The sequence below is a fragment of the Typopeltis vanoorti genome, chromosome 13, assembly GCF_054136105.1.
Source record: "Typopeltis vanoorti isolate ZY-2024b chromosome 13, IOZ_Tvanoo_1.0, whole genome shotgun sequence".
Classification (NCBI taxonomy): Eukaryota; Metazoa; Arthropoda; class Arachnida; order Uropygi; family Thelyphonidae; genus Typopeltis; species Typopeltis vanoorti.
The window spans coordinates 96,293,950-96,316,536 of NC_143561.1; the positions used below are offsets into that span (position 1 = coordinate 96,293,950).

The 22,587-nt window shown below is 34.0% G+C and overlaps 1 protein-coding gene across 2 annotated transcripts in view; it reads left to right on the forward strand.

Annotated features, from left to right (window-relative positions):
- Nucleotides 1-22,587, forward strand: part of LOC150100394 (coenzyme Q-binding protein COQ10 homolog B, mitochondrial) — a 92,744-nt gene that overhangs the window by 48,804 nt on the left and 21,353 nt on the right. Inside the window, exon 5 of one of the 2 annotated variants that reach the window (XM_090402754.1) lies at nucleotides 4,372-4,507. In XM_090402754.1, coding sequence (XP_090258880.1) covers nucleotides 4,372-4,507 — 136 coding nt within the window. Of the gene's footprint in view, nucleotides 1-4,371; nucleotides 10,725-22,587 lie in introns of those variants that run through there. The other variant, XM_090402753.1, reaches the window with a different exon arrangement.

Sequence of the window (22,587 nt, forward strand, 5' to 3'; positions counted from 1 at the left end):
AATAGAGAACCTATAGAACAAGCAAAACATTTCAGTTACTTTCTTTTCTTCTCTCCCGTAGTCCTAAATGGACCATTGGGCCATTCATGTCTGGTAGGTGATATTTTTTGTTAGCCTCCTCCAATCATCTCGGTCTCTTGTTCTTGATGTCAGTTGAGAAAGGGGGAATTTGTCCATTTTTTGATGTTATCAGTCCATTTTAATTGAGGTCGGCCCCTAACCCTTGGTCCCGGAACGATTCTTTCTAGTGTTTGCTTTGGAATGCCATTAGCCCTCTCCGCATGTCCGAACCATTTAATGTCTTCTTCTGATGACTGTCAGAATATTTTCTCTTCTTCTCCCGTCTATTGAATCAATCAGTTTTCAGACATCTTCATTGGTTTCGTGAGCGGTAGAGGGAATTCTCAAAAGTCTTCTGTAAGTTTTCATTTCAAAAGACAGGAGTCTCCTCTCATCTTCCCTCAATAAAGTCCAGGCTTCACAACCATACAAGAGGATAGAATTCACCAAGGTGTCAATTAGTCTTAGTCTTGTTGGGATTGCTATTCTGTTATCTCCCCACAATGGTTTTAACTTCTGTAGGGCCACGGTTGCCTTAGCAATTCGGTATTTAATGTCAGTTTTTGAACGACCATCTTGACTCAACGTGCTTCCTAGATTAAGTGAACTTGTTTACATTCTCAATTTGTTTATTGCCAATTTGTATCTTTAAGAATTCAATGTCTGATTTTGAGGTTATAATTGCTTTTTTTTTTTTTTTGTAGGTTTATGTATAATCCATATTTTTTTAATATTCCAAAAACACAGCTGGTTATCTCTTGTAATTCTTCACTTTCTGCCAGAAGATTGATATCGTCTTCAAAATGTAAGTTATTTTTTCTTAGTCCACCAACCACTATTCCAGTTTCATATTCATGAAGAGCTTCATCTATGACATATTCCAGAAAACAATTAAAAAAAAGAGGGGACAAGATGCATCCCTGTTTGCAAGAGGAATAAAGAGATTTAATAATCCTAATGATTTTGTTGTCAATACCATAATGTTCTAAAATTATCCATAATGCCTCATGCTATATTGAGTCAAAAGCTTTTTGAAGGTCTAAAAAGTTGTGACAGATTATTTTGTTATGTTCTATGTATTTTTCACCTAGTATGTGTATTGTAAAAATATGGTCAATTGTACTTCTGGACTATCGGAAATCCTCTTGTTCATCTGATAGTCTTCAGTTACTTAGGCATGATTTTTAGTGAAGATTGTAAATTAAATATGGAAAAGCCGGTCCTACAAAATTAAACATTGTAGAACTTCAGTTGAATTTATAGGAAATAAGAGAGAAATTAGTTAAAACACTAAATTAGCTGTATATAAGAGCATTCAAACCAATTTTAACTTATGGATCTGATAGCTGGGTTAGAAATAAAACACTTGACCAAAGACTAGAGCCCACAGATATGAGATTCCTCAGAAAGATTAGGAGCGTGAACAGATGGCATCAATGGCAATATCATATTAAAAATGAGGATATTAGGAAAGAGCTTGACATTGTCAACATCCAGGAATGTGTTAACAGAGCTAATCTCAGGTGGTATGGTCACTTATACAGAATGGGAGAGGAAAGATTAGTAAAACAAGTGTTTTCTGCCAGGTTGGCAGGAAAAAGACCCAGAGTTAGACCAAGATATAGGTGGATTGATAGTAAAAAGTGCCTTAGAGACAGAAATATAAGATCTGTTAATGTTGCAGTCTTGACAGATAACAGATTGATTTGGAGGAAAATTGTTGATAGGAAGTTAATAATGATGTTTTGAAGTATTTCATGTAGTACTATCATATCCTGATAGTACTACATGAAATATGTAGTACTATCAGGTGCTACATATGATACAGATGGTACATGTCAGGAATTTGATGATGATGATGAGCTATTGTCAGTAAAAATGTTATCATTATATCTGGATTACCTAAACTACTTTAGGGATGAGCTGTTAATCATTTCTTTAAGATTTTAAAATTCTCCATATTGGCGAAATATATTTATATGAATTAATAACTGGCTGTGTGCCTGCCATGGGCATGGATGTTTAGTGATTGTCTTTAGGTGGGAGATAAATTTCATCACTAAGTATAAATTACTGCCCTGTTATTTGAGATCTGAAGTGACTTGAAAAAGTTCCATGTTTGCTCTCTAGAGTAGGGTTTCTTTACCGTGAAAAAATAAATAAAATACAGAAAAAAAGTAATAAAAAATAGAAAAAAAATCGCTAGGTCATCCATGGTACTAATGTACTGTAGGTCTGCAACCTTCTGTTGCTGGGAATTACATATAAAAATATGAAATGAGATATAGATATTGAGAAAGAAAGGTACTTTCTTTGAGTCAGTTTGGTACTTCTCATAATTTCAAGTCAAGTTTAATTAACCAAAGGCAACTTCTGGAGTTTATCAACAATAGCAGATATGATCATCCATACTAGTAAAACAAATATGAGCTAAAAATGCAAACTATAGTATAGCCTGAAAACAGAAAAACCAATGTGTCTTAATGTTCACGTTCGTTTCTTTCATTAAAAATATTTGGAAATTACCAAACATTTCTCCATAAAATGTGTTAAAATGAAAATAACAAATTCCAAAAAAGTAAACAGCTATGAAAATAGTTAACATAAAGGTATCACATGTCTGTCATGTAAAAATACATATTTATCGATCTGCACTGTAGGTTGTATTTCTTGAATTATTTTGGTAACTGGTAAAGAAGTCATGACAGATGGAAACAATTAGTCTGTCTTTTTTTGATCTTGGGTGTCAGTTTGAATTTGTATCTAACTGTAAAGAAGCAACAAATACAGAGATGGTGATATTTTTTTGTTTTTTCCATTAGAAGACAAGGCACTGCAAGTGAGACCACAACCTTGCTTGTAGGAGGCCTGAAGAGGTTGTTTGGTCTCTTGAGCAATATTTCCAGAGCAGATAAAAAAAAAAATGTAAAGATTAATAAAAATATATATAATAATCCTTAGTCCACTCATGTTACTAATGTACTATAGATTTGCAACCTTTAAAAAGTGGGAGTCACATTCAAGACCACAGACTATCATGAAGTGGAAATCATATGGAATGTAAATATAGGATTGTTATTTTAACTATAATATAATATGTAAGTACAGGACACAAAAGTTCCATTTCTTTACTTTTATCAATTTTGATAAAAGTAAAGAAAAAAAAGTAAATAAAATGAAGCAACATGGCATGAGACATAATTTATTGAAAACATGCCTGCAGCAACTTCTAGTTACTGACTAGAGGAACTTTTCTAGGCCTTTAGTCAGCATATTTTCTAATGGTTGTGTGGGAAAGGTTTCTCCTGAAAGAAAATCAGGTTTTCAGTACTCTCCACTAGCACACCTGGAGAGCGCATAGAAGATTATTCACTATCTTACCTGAAAGCTTCTTGAAATGTTACCATTAGATCTTGGAAGCCTCCTAAAGGATTACAATTAAGTTCCATCCAGATATGTTTTTTGATGAAGTATCAGGTCTGCAAAATAAATAACTGTTCTGAAGTTGTACTTGCAAAAAGAAGAAATGTTGAGTCTTTCCTGATATCTGACATAATTCAGAAATTTCACTTGTTGCACATTGAAAGAAATGGTGAAATAAAGGTCCGGAGTCCAGACGTGGTTTTTGGCCACACCAAGATTAAATGAAACTCATACTACATAGTGCCTAGTATCACAGAGGTTTGACCTTTCCTCTGAATGATGTGAATGCCATGCCACACCTTTATTGTTGCCTGTGTTAGTTCATTCCTGGAATTCTGCAGTCTGATGTGGTTAGAGAGTGTGTGTGTATCTCCAGGGGGCCGCTAATATATGTACCAACTTGAAGGTAATAGGTAGAGGATTTGGTTGCTGCAGAATGACTGGCTTCACTGAAGTTTTCCATTTTTCACATTGTGCAGGTCAAAATATCAGTTCTATCAGTGTTTTAGACTTCTGAGGCTCAGCCCTAGACACTGCAATCTGTATTGGCTATCCTGAGAAAAATATCTTTAATCCTCTTTTAGGTCCAAAAATCTACCACCTGAGAAACAAATTTTTCCTCCCTGGGAATTGAGCCTAGGCCTCCTCATGAAGCACAGATAAGTACTATACTTCGGAGGAAAAATGTGACAAAACTACTCAGACAAGGTCATATGTATTAAAATATTTTCTAATTATACTTCATTTATTCATTTCTCTAAGCCTCTTGGATGCTTAGAGAAAAATTTGCTACTCAAAGTTATTTTTGGTATATCATCTTATTTGTGTGAACATTTTGTCTATTTTTATTGTAGAGTGCTTTAATTAAATAATTTTTTTTGTTTGTAGGTTTCCTTTGAGTTCCGTTCACGCCTTCATTCACAACTTTCACACTTATTTTTTGATGAAGTAGTCCGACAAATGGTGAATGCTTTTCTTAGTAGAACTGAACAGCTGTATGGAAAACAGTCCATTCCATCAAGAAGTATAACATACCTTTCTTAGGCAGTTTATATTTTCAAATAACATGTATATAATAACAAGAGTGGCCTTTATTTAAAGTGATATATAGTGTTACTCAATATGTAAATAATTCTTTTAGAAACCATGTTCAACCTATGTGATTAAGTAGGTAACTTGATTACTAAGGTGAATAATTCATATACACTGGTCTTTTGAATATTCAATAATCTACCCTGCCATCCTTTTCAGGTGACATTTTCTAAAACAACTGACCAGCTATAGGTATTTTTTAACTCCTTTATCCAGTTAGGACAATAAAACCTATATATATATATATAGTGGTATCAAAATTAACTGATCATGTATAGATTATCTCCCTTTCCATGAACTGTTAAGAACCTCATTGTTATTAAGTTATACAACCTTTATTTACATTGTAAAATGAATAATTGTACTTACAATCTGCTCACTGTAGCAATCTACCAAAAAAAAAAAAAAAGTTCCAGCCAAAGCTCCACAGCATTAATTTTGTTCTAAAGGAAATTCACTGAGCTTATAATGCAGTAATTTTTTATTGTAATAAACTGAAACAAGAATCTGGTCATCTATTATTACCCAGATTCTTCTCTTCTAGAACAGTAAGCATCCCCCCCCATTCCAAATGTAAGAATAATATAATAATATTCTTAAGATTGGGATTTAATAGTATTAGCAGTTTTGCAGGTGAGGAGTAGTGCCCTCAGCAGAAAAGAAAGCTTTCTGAGGCTGAGTATGTGATATATTTGTGCTAGAAGTACAAGCATTAAGCATTTCCTAAGAGAAAGAGAATTGATATCTTTCTTGTAAAGCTTAAACAGGATTGCGGTTTGGTTAGCATTAAAGTTCACAAGGTTGAAATCATTACCTCTCCACTGGAGAATGACACCAACAGAATCATAGCATTGGTTATAGAAGCTCTGAACTATAAGATTTATCAAATGAAGAACAGGAGTGGACTGCATCTGTTAGCAAAACACTGCATGGGGCTTTGAAGTCACTGAGAGGATTTATGTACAGAGTCCAACTAAAAGTATTTTCAGTGCATGGTCTTTCAAAGAGAATGTTATATATCATACCATAATACTAAAGAATTGTTGAGGACTTTAAACAGAATTATAATAAAACGTGTTTTCATTAGGAAGCAACAATTGAAACTTTTAAAAACATGTTGAAATCTGTTGGATAAGTTTATAGTAAATTACAAGCATAAAAGGCTAAATTACAAGCAGAGATGTGCAACTGAGTGATTTTTAATTTTCCTGAAATGCTAATGCTCTTTCTTTCCATTTTAAGACTAAAAGTAATATATCAGACTCAGGTAGTGCACATGCATGCATGCATGCAAGCAATTTAAAATAACAATGCAAATTTCTTTTAATTATTTCAGCTGTAAATATATTTAAATAGTTGGTGTTTTAAAGGTTTGATTTATTACTGTCCTGAAAAAGTGATTACATTAATTGTTACCACTTTTTTGAGGACAAATTGTTGAATAGACATTAATTTTCATCAACTTCCTTGTAGAAATATAGGAAAACTTAAAAAAAAAAAAAAACATCTTTATAATTAGCATTGACTAGTCACAGTGGCCAGCATTTTATGAAGCTTGAGGACATGGCTTTATTTAATGATTTCTGGAAACATATAGACCCAAGAAATTTAATCATACTTTATTATTGCAAGTATTTCAAACTGAAACTAATAGATAAGCAATTCAAAATGGTAAAAATGGATTTTCCCCCTTTTTCAACAGCTACAAGCCATGGTTCTAGAGCCACACCATATGACAGGCGGTAGAGTATGATATATAATATATATAAATAAACAATCTTATTAAAAATAATGAAATAAGTGGATTATTGCTTGTGTTAATAAGGATAGGACTCTACCAGATTTTTTGCGAAGGAAAGAGTCAGTCAGTCATTACATTTGTGCAAATTTCACTCTCTTTGAACAGTCACTCAAAACAACACTAATTTAATATAATAGACAGGTAGTATATTCTATTGAAAAAAAACACTCTAAGAACATCAGTTTTACATCATCCATAAAAAATTTGGCCTGACACAAGATGGAGTGAACATAAACCACGTTATCCTCTCGTCCAGGACCTGTCTGTCACATTGGTGTTAAGTTGAATCAATTGTTCAGAGAGTGCTGAAGTATTGTTACTGCCCAAACTTAAAATGGGGTGACTGTCTCTCCATAGCAAAAATTTGGGTGATTCTTATCCTGATTAATGGCAAGCAGTAACCCTTTTTTTTTTTTTTTTTTTTAATTTTTATTTATGTATCATACTTTATCATCTGTCCTATGTTGCCTCTCTACTATTTGAATTGCTTGTTCACTGATGCTGCTGAAAGCTTGTTTAATTAATGGCTTTTTTTTTATTAACCTTCATTATCACCAGACCTTTTTTAAACTTGTCTGCTTGAATTTCAAATATGTATACAGAATATTTATTAATTACATTTCAAAATTACAAAAATGCTCTTAAAAGCAATTTGCATTTATTTCTAGTATTATTCCTGTTTATCTTTGTTTTTATCATGTCATTGCTAAAAAGAGAACTTCTCTGTAATGAAGTTGAAAACTTCATTACATTGTTATTTGAATAACTTCCTTTTTTTTTAAGTTTGATTTAGTTTCTCTAATTTTTCATCAGCCACTTCTTTGCCTCCACCATTTTGCATGTTTCACATGTAATTTCTATAACCCTGTTGGGGTATTGAGAATTATTGTTATTACACAGATATCTTTATGGAGTTGAAAGGCTTATCACCATTGTGGGAGACCCACATTAACCATTCTTCACACAGTATTCATCATTCCTTAAACTCATTGGAGCACTCACAGCCACCTCTGATAATCTGTTCCATTCATTCACCACTCTCCAAGCAAATAATTTAGTCCATGCATCCTTACTAATTACTCTTACCTTCGGTCTACACCTTTATAAGGAGCATTCCCATCATGATCACACATCTCTGAATCTTCTTCACCACTATTTCCTATTCACCAAATATATGTATAGTAGTCAAGATGCAGCCATATCATAGTCATATAAAGAGGGATAATAACCTCTCTTTCTACTTGTTTGTGTGTTTTTCATCATCCAAGTAATTCTTTGGGCTATTTTGCCAACTGTTACAGTGAGCTCTCTGAACTTTAAATCTCTGTCCACTGTCACCCCCAAATTCAATTCCCAGCTTCATCAATTTCCTGCAGTCCAATACCATCAATGTAATACACAGTATATCTATTCCTTGCATCCAATTCCTTACATCCAATGTAAAGTGCACACCTTTTGTGCACTTTGCATTAAGGGATACTAAGGCAACTGATGTCGCCATTAGCTTCTATATATATATATATATATATACATGAGTTGCCCAATCCTGAAAATACTTCAGGTGCAAATTTTGTTTGCTTACACTTGAATAAAGGATTAAACCAAATATACAGTCATCCCTCTACTTACATCAGGGTTCTGTTCCGTTCAGCGGGACATAAGTCGATACATTAAATCAACAGAGTTATAGGGGTTAGGGACTTAACCGTAATAAGTATACTGTTATTAATTTTTAAACCTTATAAAACTGTACTGTGCATTACTGCCACTATAAAAGAGAATAATCACCCAAATCTTTCCCCACAATCACATCTTCATTACCTTTTCTATGTGAAGGACCAGGCTGTAGCTCTTCTGGTGTAACCTTTTGTTTGTTTTTTTTTTTTGATGAAAATGTCTGATGTGCTTTGCTTATTCCTCCTCTTCTTTTCATCATAAATTGGTTTATAGCAAATAAACGCATCATGTACTTTCCTTTCTACTAATAAGTAGTGTTCAACATTGGGATTCATGTCTTCAGCCATTTTGAGAACATTTCTGCAAGACCCTTCACTGAATTGTTTAACTACCTCTTCTTAATTTTCTTGTTCTTCCTCTTCTGCAACACATTGTTCCTCCAGTTTGACCAATTCTTTTTTGGTCAACTCTTCATGGGCACTTTCTATGACTTGAACTATGTCGTCATGATTCACTTTGAGATTCAGATTGTTTGCTAGGCTCACTGTTTCTTCACTCAATTTAAAAAGGTCTTTATTTTTTTTCAAAACTTCCTAAATCGTGCACAAACCTTTTTAATGACATTTTCCACATGCCACGCATACACTTGAGAGGTCACAGTAATATTTTTGACAGCATGATAAATATTGAATGCTTTTGCAGAATTGCATGAGAGTCTGATCATTTCCTTCAGTGAAGTTTTCTGTAGATAATAAATCTTGAACCCCGATCCAGTATTTGAAGGGAGAAACATGACCTTGATCTTGCTGTGAAGATCACCGATGTAAGTTGGATGACCTGGAGCATTATCTAGAATTAATAAATTTTATAAATTCTACATTTTCTTTCACACAGTAGCTTTCCATTTCACTCGCATAACAATTGATTAAGGCATCCTCAAACACTTTGAGTCATCCACAACTTCTTATTGCTCCGATAATGAACTGGAAGAGTATGCTTCCTAATGTTTTTGAAGGCACGTGGATTCTCCAGAATCGTAATATGGTCTTTAAGAGCTTTGAAACCGGGCATAGATTTTAGTATTTGGTGGATGAATGTCCACTCGGACATTCATACACCAAAATGAGGTCTCATCCATATTAAATATTTGCTGTGGCAAATAAATTTTCCCCTATAATAATTTCTCCACAAACTCCTTAGCAGGCTTCTCATTGACACTTGCAGATTCACCATACATTTTCATATTATGCAGTGCAAAACTGCTTGAATCTCGTGAATCAACCAGAAAAAGCGTTGAATTCGTAGTTGTAATCGGGTCCTGCTTTCTCCTTCAACATGTTGAAGAGACTTAGTGCCTTAGCGGTTATGGTCATAGTGCTAAGGGGGATATGCACTTTTGGTTCAGGTCCTCTATCCATGATGCAAGTAGCTTTTCCATATTACTGATAGGACCTTGTCGTTGCTTTGTCAGTGGATTTAATGGAAGCAGATCCTTTCACAGCCTCAATGATTTTATCCTTATTTTTGAAAATGGCCATCACTGTGGGCTTATCAGCTTCATGTTGCTTTATAACTTGCAACTTCGTTTCAAGATCAATTGCTCACATCCTTTTCTGTGATTCTTCACTAGGGTTTTTGATTGGGCATAAAGGGGGGCCATGTTTCACAAAATATCGCAAAATATTTAACGGTAAACACAAATAACCTATTTCTCAAACAAAATCAAAGGGACTATTGAAGACACGTGCTGATTGTCGACTGAACTTGCCGCTGAATGCACTGCTGTCACGATGCATTGTTGCTAAATAGAAACCTTTTTACTCGCTTACGTTTTGTTCAAAAGTATAGTTGAAAATGTTATGGGATCATGGATGTAAGTCGAGTGATGATTGTATATAATTTCTTGGTATCTTTAATTTATGCTTTTAGAAATGTTTTTAAACTGTCATAATTTTCATAACTGTTGCCTCTTTTTTTTTTTTAAGAAAATGGCACTTTTTTTTCAAGATGGATATTATTTCCACTTGATTTTTTAATATGTACCTGTCCATGCCATATTTCTAGAAATTTCCATACAAAATCAGTAAACTTAATATCAGCTTATTTTAATGAACAAAATAGAAAAACAGACTCTCACTGCAGTGAAAATATTTTGGAATCACAGGAATAGTTTGTTGTAGTGAATTTCCTTTAATATTGCTGCTGTAGGCTTGGAACCTTTCAGTAGCTTATGAGTTTACTTTTGTGAGGTGATTGTAGTTAAGAAATCTATATTTTGATTCATAAAAAGAAGTGGGACAAAAATCATCTCTTCAGGTGAGAGAGAAATTATAAAAACATTAAAAACACTTTAAAGGTTTTACATTTGCAAGACTGCTTACTGTTAAAATGTGTTTTCAAATAGTTCACTTAATCTAATAATCTATTTATAGATTATTTTGTTTTGAGATAATTTTTGATGGGATTGTTTTTGATAGTGATAAATAGTTGTGCTTTTATGAAAAGGATTAAGCCACATTTCTAGGAAATATAATTGTGCTTTTGTGAAAATGATTAAGCCATATTTCTAGGAAATATGGCTCAATATGAAAATAATGATTGTTGTCATTAAGAGAATATATATCAGTGTCAAATTTAATAGATAAATGAATAAAGTCAGGTACAACCTTTATTTTCTTTGTCAACTGAATTGATTTTTCACTCGATTTTTTCTGATTCTCTGTATAGGAAAATGCTTATGTATAATCATGGTTCACTAACTGAACCATACCTATACAGGAAGTTGACTCATTTTGATAAATATTGGTTTGTTCTTTGGATAACCATTGCTTAACTTATCTGTTGATGGTGTTAAAAGATATTTCTTAGAGTTCCTGATTTCTTCTTTCTGAAAAAATAATTAAGATACCTATCTCAACGTTGGAGGTTCAGATGTCATAACTACTAGACAAGAAACCAGACTACAGCATGCTGCTGCACATATCTATGATGATGTTACAATGTTCAGGAATATTGTAACTGAACTCAGTTTTGGATGATTTATGGGAGGAAAAACCTATATGCTAGCAGTGTTGTTTCTGTGGGATTCTGAAATCAAGTTTGTTCAGCTAGTATCAGCAGCATTGAAAAAATTAAAATTGATAATAATGAAATACTTTTTGAAAACTGCATGCGTATGAAAAGAAACAGCATTATTTTGATGTGATGAATGTGCATTAAACTAAAAATGTACTTCCAAATCTGCAAGAATTTTTTGTGCAGTGGTGTAAAGAGTAATTACTACATGCTGGTTATATTTTGTAAATAAATCTTGGAACCTACCTAGTAGTTTGTTCACCTTGTGTGTGTATACATGTTGTTAAAGTAGCCATGGTGACGATGATCAGTGGTAAAGGCATAATGAATAAAATTGTTCATTCAGAATCCCACACAATACTGCTAGCATATAGGTTTTTCCTTCCATAACTCATCCAACATTGATTCAGTTACAATATTCCTGAACAAAAACATGATTATACTCATGATTCACAAGCAAAAAGAAAACCAGGACGTCCTCTAAAGAGATTCAACGATGACTTCTAGGCCTAAATCCTTGAAAATCGTGATGATTATAACCCAGGGAGCATGATTTCTGGCAATCAACTTGATCAGAACTTTAGTTTTTACACTTATATTAAACTTATTAGATGCATAAGTTTTTATTTGATTTCACTTTATCTTATCTTTAAATGCCTCTTGGTGTATTAAAAATGATTTTTTAATCTGTTATGTTTGTAATAAGCCACCGTCTCTTTTATATTTATATGTATAAATTTTTTTTTGACTTTGACTGCAACCTTCTGGTTGCAGTCAAAGGTGACTCATTTTTCTGCAAGACTTATCCTCTGCCTAAATCAACAAAAAACCTAGAGTAACTACAGCATCCCTGATTTTTGTTTATAGTTGTGTGCACTTTACTCAACAGAGTGGAAAATTTAAGGATGTTTGGTTAGGACAAGGCAGGAAGGAAAGTGGTCCTTTTTTTCTAACCACCTGTTTGCAAAATAAGCATCTACAATTTATTGTGCAATATTTCCAAAATAAAGGGATCTAATCTTTAAAGGTACCTGTGGCATAAATAATAAATTACACGATAACCACAGTAATTAACTTTAATGAAATAAAGGTACAAATATTTTGTACTGAAATTAACAGTACCTCATCACTGTAGACAACAAGCAATTCAAACGACTGGAATACAAAGTACATAACAGTCGGTGGATTACCAATTAAAAACTGTTGCTGCATGCTAGAAATTAATATTAATAAAATATTAAATAATTCTTAAAAATTGTTATGTAGTTTGTATTCCATTCCTTCGAATTGCTTGTTGTCTACACTGATGATGTACTGTTAATTTCAGTACGAAATATTTGTACCTTTATTTCATTAAAGTTAATTACTGTGGTTATCGTGTAATTTATTATTTAAAATAAAGGGGGTGCCAATCTAGATATTCACTGGGTAAAATTAGAACAACTAATATTTGATAAATGTGCTTTTACAGCCTGAAATGTTGTAATAAGCCACATTTCATATGAATATTTTTAAGAAATCGTATCTATTGTTTCACATATAGTAAATCCAAAAGAGGTATGTCAGTCAGTTTCAGTGATATAGTGTGCAAATGATTATAGGACTTTTTTGAAAGTGCCTGTCAAGCAGTGAAATCAGGAATGTGCAACTCTGAACTTGCAGTAATTTGCCTGTTCCAAAAACTAAGCCATTTTGTAAGAATGGTATTTGTATGCACTTCAAGAAAATCTCAGGATTCTTATAGGATGTTGTTTTCAGGGGATATATTAATTATGTAAAGCGAGGGATCCTGTATTATGAGTTTATGCTATTTAAAAGATGATCTTGAAGCAGTTATATTTTTGCTTCCCACAGCTCTGAGGGGAATCAAATAGTTTAAAATAACTACTACAGGGAAACCAATTTTCTCTTATATTGACTTGGTAGAAACCTAATTGATGCTATGATAGGATGGTTAATCAAACTTGCATAGTTACTTTGTTATTTTTTGGATGGTTTGTCTAATGGGGTGAAAAACTTGAGCTTCAAGGAAGAAAAATCTTGCCAGTTTCATATAAAACTGGCTAACTTTTCTTCTATTGAAAGGCTTATAAAAGTTCTTCACATTTTAGGTGCCATTCAAAACAAGGTATTGTGTTATTTCAAATAAATCTGTTGTGTCCTTAGCTTCAGCCAAAACTTTGCAGTAGTGCCTTGTCGTGTTACATATAGAGTATGGCATTCACATCTTACCTCTGAATATTGTTAACAACAGGCTCAATGTAGCTAACACCTTGATATGTAAGCAACCACCTAAAAGAAATCTCTCAAACAGTTAGCTCTATGCTCTCTGCAAATTATGCAAAGATAAAAGTATAATTACTGCTACTGTGATCCTCAATACTAATTATAATCGTAAAATGAATGTGTTTCTCACAGACTCCTAGATTACGATCCCATTTTCTTTATTTACAACTGTTCCAACAGAAACTGTCAGATGGATCAAACCTCTCCATTTCTTTCTATCTTCTCAAATTCCTTCGTTAGCACTATTCCAGTTCAGGTTTCTTTTTTCTGTATATCCTCTTATCTGGTCTCCACCTTTTTCATGGTTTTCCTCTTTGTCTTTACCCCTCAAACTTCATTTCATACATTCTTCTTGGTATTCATTCTTATTTTATGTCCAGCATTTTTTCACTTTCTAGTCTATGATCCCACTAATTCCTAGAAAAATATATTAAAAAGCTTCTTTAAAATGTCACATCTTGGCCTTCTGAATTAGTTAAAAAAAAAAACTCTGCCTCCAATTGTGGAGAGGGACCGTGCAGTCTTGTTCTGGGAAGTTTGTGGAATTCTCTCAAGGGTTTATTTTGAACTATGACAGACTTGAGAAGCTACAAAGAAAGAATGGCAGTAGTGCATGGGAAGTGGCCAAAGATTGTTTGAGAGAAGCACTATCAGACTGCAAGGAGGATAAACCAAGCAAGAATTAAGTGGATGAATAGAGGTATAAAGCAAGAGTGGGAAAAAGAAAAAAAACTGTGGAGGGAATATAAATAAAAAGGTAATCAGCATGCTCATGAGCAGTACAAAGTGCAAACAAGGTCTGGTAGGAAAGGCCAAATCAGATTGAGAGAAAATTAGCTAAGCAGGACAAAGTAAACCCAAGAGTTTTTTTCATCATGTTGCAAATAAGAGGAAAAATTACTATGGTAGGATGAATTTAAACAATGCTCATGGTAGAAAGGTGACAGAGGTGAAAGAAATAGTTGAGTTGCTAACTGATCATTTGGCAAAGGTGTATTATCCAGGTGGAGATTTTGCAGTTGCTGATAATAGATGCATATCAAAATTGAGGTAAACGAAGAGGAGCATATTGAAAAATATTAATGCAAACACAGCCATTGGGACTGGATAGCATGTCGGCCCATGTATTGTGTGAATGTCCAAGAAAACTGGCATTGCCTCATGACGTTCTTCAATCCAAGTCTCAGCTCTGGTAGGGTTCCAGGGGAGTGGAAAGAGAGGTAAGATAGTTCTATTGCATAAAGATGGTAAAGTAAAATACAACATTAGGTGGATAGAGATGCAATACTCTATAGTGGGCAGCACAGTTTTGTAAGTGATAGGTCCTGTCTTAGTAATTTATTCACATTTTATAATGAAGTGACAGTGGAATTGGATAAAGGAAATGGTTACATCACGATACTGCTGGATTTTGCAAAGACACTTGACAGAATACTACATGGAAAACTATTACAAAAGGTGAAGCAAATGGGAATGGATATGAAGCTAGTAACATGGATTGGGAGGGGGGGGGGCTGACATACATACACCAGAGAGTATTATATGGTGGAATGGAATCTACGGGGAATGAGTGCGACTAGTGGAGTACCTCAGGCTTCTATACTAGGGCCACTTCTCTTTAATTTTTATATCAGTGAAATAGAGAAAGATTTAAAAAGAAACAATCATTTGTTTACCGATGATTCAAAACTAGGGGGAGAGCAATAGTAAATAAAGGTGATGTAGATATCCTGCAGGATGATTTAAATAAATTGGCATTGTGGGAAGAGGCTTATGATTGTCAATTTAATGTTGCAAAATGTAAGGTTATGCACTTCAAGTTGAAAAGGTTGTATCATATTGATTTTACTGGATTGCAGGAAATTAATGAGGCTTAAGGGACTTGGGGATAATGGTGGACAGAAAATTGAAGTTCAGAAGGCATATTGCAAAAGTTGGTAAAATGGTTCAAAGGATTACGTGGATTATCTCTCTTTATAAAGCTATGATTCGGCAACATCTTGACTACTTTGCACAGATTTGGTCACCTGGGTTTCTCAGGGAACAGCTGGTGGTAGAGAAGATTCAGAGATGAGTGACTAAGCTGGTGACAGGTTTGTGGGTTATAAAGTTTAGTTGATAGGTGGAAAAGAGAGGGCATGATAGAAACTTTTAAGATATTAAAGCAGATTTATAAAATTGATGCAATTTTTTTTTTTTTTTTCAATATATGATAAGTAGCCAGAGAACTACACCCTCTGTCCAAAAAGAAACCGAATTTTTCAAAGATAGAAAAAACTGGACTGAGCAAAGTTAACAACCAAAAAGTGTGTGATTTCATCAAAGAAAACCCAAAATCATCCGTGAGATTGATTGAAGATGAATTGGGGATTCTAAAATCAACTGTGCACATTTTGACCGAGAGTTTGGGCTTGTGTAAACTGAATTCGTGATTTGTCCCCACGAGTTGACCGACAACCAAAAAATATATTGAATTGAACACTGCAAGGACCTCATTAAAACTGCTCGTAAGGACTCAAAACTTCCTTGAAACGATTGCTACTGGTGACGAAGCGTGGTGTTTTGAGTATGAGCCCTAAACAAAGTGCCAGTGCTGAGTGGAGACCACCAGAAGAGGGGTATCCGAAAAAAAGTCACTTGGAGAAGTCAAAAAAGACGATGCTGATTTGTTTCTATTATCCACAAAGAATTTGTTCCGCCTGCCCAAATGGTCAATGATGAGTTTTATCTCGAAGTTTTGAAGTGATTGATAGCGAGAATTCGTCGTGTACAGCATGAATATCGTGATGCAGGCAGCTCATCTCGTCATTCGAACGTTGTGAGACAGTTTGTGAGCAAAAACCAAGTTTGTGTGTTGGATCACTCACTGTATTCACCTGATTTTAGCACCCTGTGACTTCTTTCTCTTCCCCCGACTTCATTTGCCGATGAAAGGAAAGCGATACACCAATTGAAAACGTTCAAGTGGCAGTAACCATGACCCTCAACAGTAGCCCAAAAACCGATATAAAAAACTCATTTAATGAATTAATTGACCATGCCAAACGCTGTATCGAAGCTGAGGGAGAGTATATTGATTGAAATAAATGATTTGAATAATTATAAGGTACCTGAGGTAAATAAGGCCCATTTTAAAAAAATCACATTTACGGGAAGTTGTGCCAGTTTGGTTTCTTACACACACAGAAGCAATACAATGGCACCATATTGTCTAGCGACTGTATTGTGTCAGTTTGACCTAGACCTTTGTGGGAGGTGGTTGTGTCTTCCCGTTTAATATTATGCCACAATAGTTTGTAAGTTTTAATTAAAAATATTGTTCTTTTCGCATTGTTTTTATATTTAAATTGATTTGAATTCATATTTTACCTGAAAATAGATGTGATTTAATCTAGTTCGCGGCGGTTAATGGGCCTTATTAAACTGCTATCATTTATGATTTTATTTTTTGGTGATTGCTCATAATAGTTATTTATGAGCAATCATAATTTTATTGCTAAAGGCCTCTGAAAATGTCAGAAGTTAAGAAGAAACAGGGTCTTTGGACTGATGAAAGACTAGAAGCAGCTATGAAAGCTATGCAAAGAGGACAACTATCACAATGTGCAGCATCAGAATGCTATGGAGTGCCTAGAAGAACATTGAGGAACCATTTAAAGACAGAGAAGACGATGAAAAGATTAGGAAGAAATACTGAGTTAACAAGAGAAGAACTTGGTAGAAAGAATAGTAAAGTTTGCTTCGATTGGCATCCCTTTAACTCCAAAAGCTATACGCAGGCAAACTTTTATATTTTGCGAACAAAATGAAATTAGGAATAACTTCAATAAAGAAAGTGGCCTTGCAGGAAAAGATTGGTTGAAGTTATTTTTAAAGAGAAACTCAACAATTTCTAAACGTAAAGCTCAATTTTTGAATCCTGCTCAAGCTGTAAGAACATGTCCTAATCCTCCATCTTGTGATTCAGATAACTCCGATGATGAGATTCCATTAGCAAATCTAAAAACAAACAACTCTTTGAAGTCGGTTTCAGGAGTTAATGTCAACGTCAAATTATGCAGTTGTAAAGGCAACACCACGAAGAAAAGCGTTAGATTATAAGGTCCAGAGAGTGACCAAAGATCTTTTCAAAGAAAAGGATAGTAAGAAAGAGAAGGCTGCCACTAAAAAAACAGGAAGAACCAAAAAAAAAATAAAGGAACAAACAGTGTGTCAAAAGAGGGGTGGTATTGCCATGGATGCAGAGAAGAAAAGGTTGCTGATATGAGGCAATGCACAGTGTCTTAAATGGTACCATGAAGAGTGTGTTGGTCTCACCAAAGAAGAATGTGGCATATTTGTATGCCCTTATGACTGTTCTTAAGCTAATAATTATGATTAAAATTAATAATTAAAAATAATTGTTATACTTTTTTAAATATTTAATTTTGTTCAAAGGTTTACTAATGATTTAATTCTACAATGGTTTAATAAGACCCACACAAGGTGTTTTTTAAAGAGTTGGTTAAAATATAAATTACTGCAAGAATTGTTCTTGTTTGTTTTTTAATTAGTGATAATACAAACTTTAATATGAACACTGTTGTTTCAATTAATCTAAAAAATTGTCTAACTTATTCCAAGTTTAAATAAGGTGGGCCTTATTTGCCTCAGGTACCTTAATTGGTCTGTGTTTTATTTCCTATCAAAAGTTTCTTTCTTTTTGGACAGAGGGTGTAGAAGCCATCCATGGAAGTTGTGTAAGAGTGTGACTAGTATCAGATGAGGTTATTTTTTTGTAGGGAGAATGGTGAATGAGTGAAATGGATTGCCAGAATTGGTTGTGAATTCCCTGACTGAATGAGTTTAAGGAGAGGTATGATAGGTTTTGTGAGTTTCATAATTTGGGTCTCTCACAATAAATCTCTGGACTCCATGGAGACACCATATAATAATAGAATAAAGTAAAACTCAGGAAAGTGGTATGCTCGTAATAAAATGAAGACCTCGTAACTGGGTAAGTTTATGCATTTGCAGGGAATCTAATATCTAAATATTAAGTGCTTTGGTTAGCACTTTGTATTTACAGATACTGTTAATATATGATAGGAAACTTTTGTAATGATCATAAGCAGAAATCCACTTGTCACTGGCAAGTTATCAAAGGCAATTGAATTGTCAATGTCATTCTAAATGCATTCAAAATATATTACTTTCTTTGCATAATTTACACGTATTATTTTAAAAAATTATCTCATTCACTCTTAGGTTATTTGATTGCAGGTTGCTGCCCAAGAAATTTATTATTAAAGAAGGATATTAAATCCCACATTGTTTTAAAATCAAATAAGAAACTCAAAGATCGGAATCAAAGAGTTTCATGCCGAAGTTTCAAACCGAGTTTCTTATTCGGTTGTAAAACGATGTGGGATTTAATATCCCCTTAATTTAAATAATGTTTACATCGCCTAAATGAAGCCTACCGGCTCTTTATTTTAAATAAATTATTAAAGAAGTTTTATTTCCAAAGCACTAGAAATAAAACTTTCAGATGTGAAATCCTTAAATTCAAACACTACAGCATTCCCTTTTAAAGAATCAAATCAGCTTCACTTTTTCTTCATGCTTTCATCTCCTTTAAGGTTCAGAACTTTATATTTCTTTGTCATTAAAAACTCAACCTGATGTATTTTCTTCCTCCAATATTTGTTCTATTGTCATTGTAATCACATTGATGACTTCAGCACTTTTCTTTCTACAGGTAACTCTATTTATGCAGATTCGCTTTTGCATTTTCCCCCCTTCCTTTTCTGCTACTGTTGTCTACGTCTGATCACTGAACTCAGTATTTTGTTATTCCTCCTTTAGCCCGAATGATGGCTTTCATCCTTCATGGCATGGACTCTAAGCTTTTGACAGTCAGTTGGCAGAATTTCACTCCAACTTTCTGTGATTGCTTGATGTAATTTGATGACATTTGTGGGCCTTTTTTTTGTTGATTTTTCGCTTTAAAATATTCCAAACATATTCGATCTGAGCTATTCAAAGGCATAGTTTTAATTGGCGTGTTTCCACTGTTTCACAGATAGTTCTTGATTTGTCTGCTGCAATGACAAGATGCATTATCATCTTGAAAAATTAACATACTTTAAAATTCTTCATTGACTGTACGTAATATGCTACATAGTTTTCCAACACCTTGCATCCCCAAACAGTAAATGAGGATGAAAATTTAGCCTCGATATTAATGCACTCATTGAAGAACTTTCACCAACTCTTCTCCCTACAAAGATATCGTTATTATCACTGGTTCCAAGGCAAATTCAAGATTAGTCACTAAAAATGACATTTTTCCAGTCATCAAATTCCCAATTTACATGATTTTTACACCAGTGGAAATGCACTTTTTTGTGTTGCTTTGTCAAAAAAGGTTTTGTTTTGCATTGCAAAAATGAAATCCTTGATCATTCGGCTGATTTGGTACTTTTCATTCACTTACCTTCACCCTGTAGTTCAACCATGTAGCATTAAGTTGTTTGAATGTTGAACAGCATGGTTTTCACAAGTTCAACCAGTTTTCTTTTCCTGTCTATGTGAGGTGGCACATCGAGGCATGTTTTATACACTATCATTCGAATGATATTTTTTCCAAATGTTGCATACAGTACTTGAGCATATTTTACTAATGTAGCTACTTGTCTTTGAGATATTTAGTCATTATGTTTTTTAAATTGCTGGAAAGTTCTATCACAGGAGCCATGACTTAACACTATAGAAAGAATTCAGATTTCACAACCACAATTCTGCTGCTTATAAATGTTTTCTCTATGTTTTTTATGATGCACAGACAATTGTAGATTTGGATATTGAGGAATGATAAGCGTTTCCTCAGCGATCGCTTACTTTTTTTCTAACAGACTATTTTCCTTAAATGAACCTCTAAATCATACATACATTTTTCTTTTCTTTTCATACTTTAAAGTGAGCTATTTCATTTCTTGCATGCTAAAACGTTTGTAAGTTAAACTTTCCAAGAAATATATGGGGTATATTGCAGTCATAAACAACACTGATCAGATACTTTTTTGCCATGGGTTGTATATATTGTACTGCATCATTTACAACAGTATGATATACACAGATAAAGTATTCATTCATTAATTTCATTATATCCTTTGCAACTGTTATTCTGCTGCCATGACTGTCCACTAGTATCAACCTGCCATAATTATTCTTTCTCTTGCTTGCCATATATAGCAGAAAAATTCCCTTGAGTTAAGCCTAGTCTCACCAGCCAATCTCTTCATACTACACCTTTTCTTTCTTTACCATGCTCGTCACCTTTCTAGCCTCCACTTTATACTCTTCATGGATCCAATCACCACCAACTGTCTTCTACCTCCTCCTCCATAGCATTTTCTTTTCCAGCACAGCTTGCTTGATTTCACTGCTCTATTTACTCACTTAACCCCTGGTATGCAGTTACATATTACTTTTTTCAGGTACTGCCTTGTGAGTTTACATGCATTGTCAACATTTTTTCTGCTCAGCTCATGTACCCAATATACTGGTGGTAACTGACTACAGAGCTTCCTATACTCACCCACTTTATACTTCCACATATATCCATTTTTGGCAGTAACCTTTTCTTGTTTCATCACTTCCCAAACAAGTACCTCATGATCATTCTCATCAACCAGCAGTAGTGTCAACACCTCATTAACAATCACATTTATCACCAAATCCAAAACATTAAAACCTCTAGTTGCTTCAGTCATGTGCTGCCTTAAAATACTTACCTCTCAGAAATTCTACAAACTCACTCTCCTCCTTCCATTCTATATTCCTGTAATCCAAGTCTCCCATCACGATCACCTTTTTACATGCCCAACTAATTTGCCTAAACACTTCACAATCAGTATTCTCTGCATTCCCTGACCTATAACAACATCCTATCAGATATACTAACCTGTTTATTACAACTTCCATACTTTGTGGACACAATTCCTCTGCAATCGTTAACAGTACTTCCCACCTTTTCACATTTCTATCCTTCCGGAAAATCATATATCCTTCTATTTCTAATCCTCCTCAGACAACCAAGTTTTCTTTATTTCAATTATCTTTGTGCATACTGACTCAATCAATGCAATAAACTCAGCTCTTTTTTTTTAATACTCCTTACATTTGTATACAAATGTAACAATCCCTGTGTCCTTGCCAGCACCAAGATTCTCTATTCTAGCTGCTATACCACACCTCTCTTTAGTCTGACCACTCCCATTTCCCTGATCCTGACTGATTTCCATTCCTACCTGTCTCATCCTTACCTTTATGCATTCCACCACCACCTTGTGCTGCTGCAATTACATCTTCAACCTCATATTCATCTTCCTCCTGTTGTACAATCCTTCTTCACAAATAGGCTTTGGTCATTTACTACATTAACTTCTTGACTCTGTGCCTTCTCAAAAAACAATACCTTTCTAAATGCCCAACACCAAACCCATTCAAATGCAATCCATCTACTTTATATCATTCCAACTTTCCTTCAAATTCATTCCACAGATTTACAAATTGAAGTCCCTTTGCCTCACACAGCTCAGCCATCTTACTATTCATTATCTCTGCTCTCCTTCTCAATTCACTGTTGTCGTATCTGGGCAACATGCCTCCAACTTTACCTTTACCTTTTCATAACTCTTGCACTATGGTGCCAACACTTACTCTAATTTGTAATCTATCAAGACACTTTTCACATATGTCAATGCTTTCCTTCTTTATACAATTTGTGGACTGTTTATACAGTCCATAAATTGTTCACATTTTTCAGTGCATACATATAGCAATTTTCGTAATGCATTCACTGTGAAAATACAAGGTAGGGCTAGATCTCTGACCAAAGCCTTACGCTAACGTGCGTTTCTTTATGGATACCATTTTCAGAATCAGAAGTATGAACAAACAAGTAGCAAAACACAATATAAACAACACTACTGAAGGTCACTTGTATCTAAACTGAAAAATGCAGTACAAGTTGCAATAAAAAGCCACAATATTACACTAATTAAAAACTTTTTACAGCCCAAATCTACCACTTATTACAGAATAATATGCAACTCCATTTTTTGTGAACTGACTACAAAATTTTGATGATTTGAAACATTAAGTAGACATTTAAAGAAATATTAATG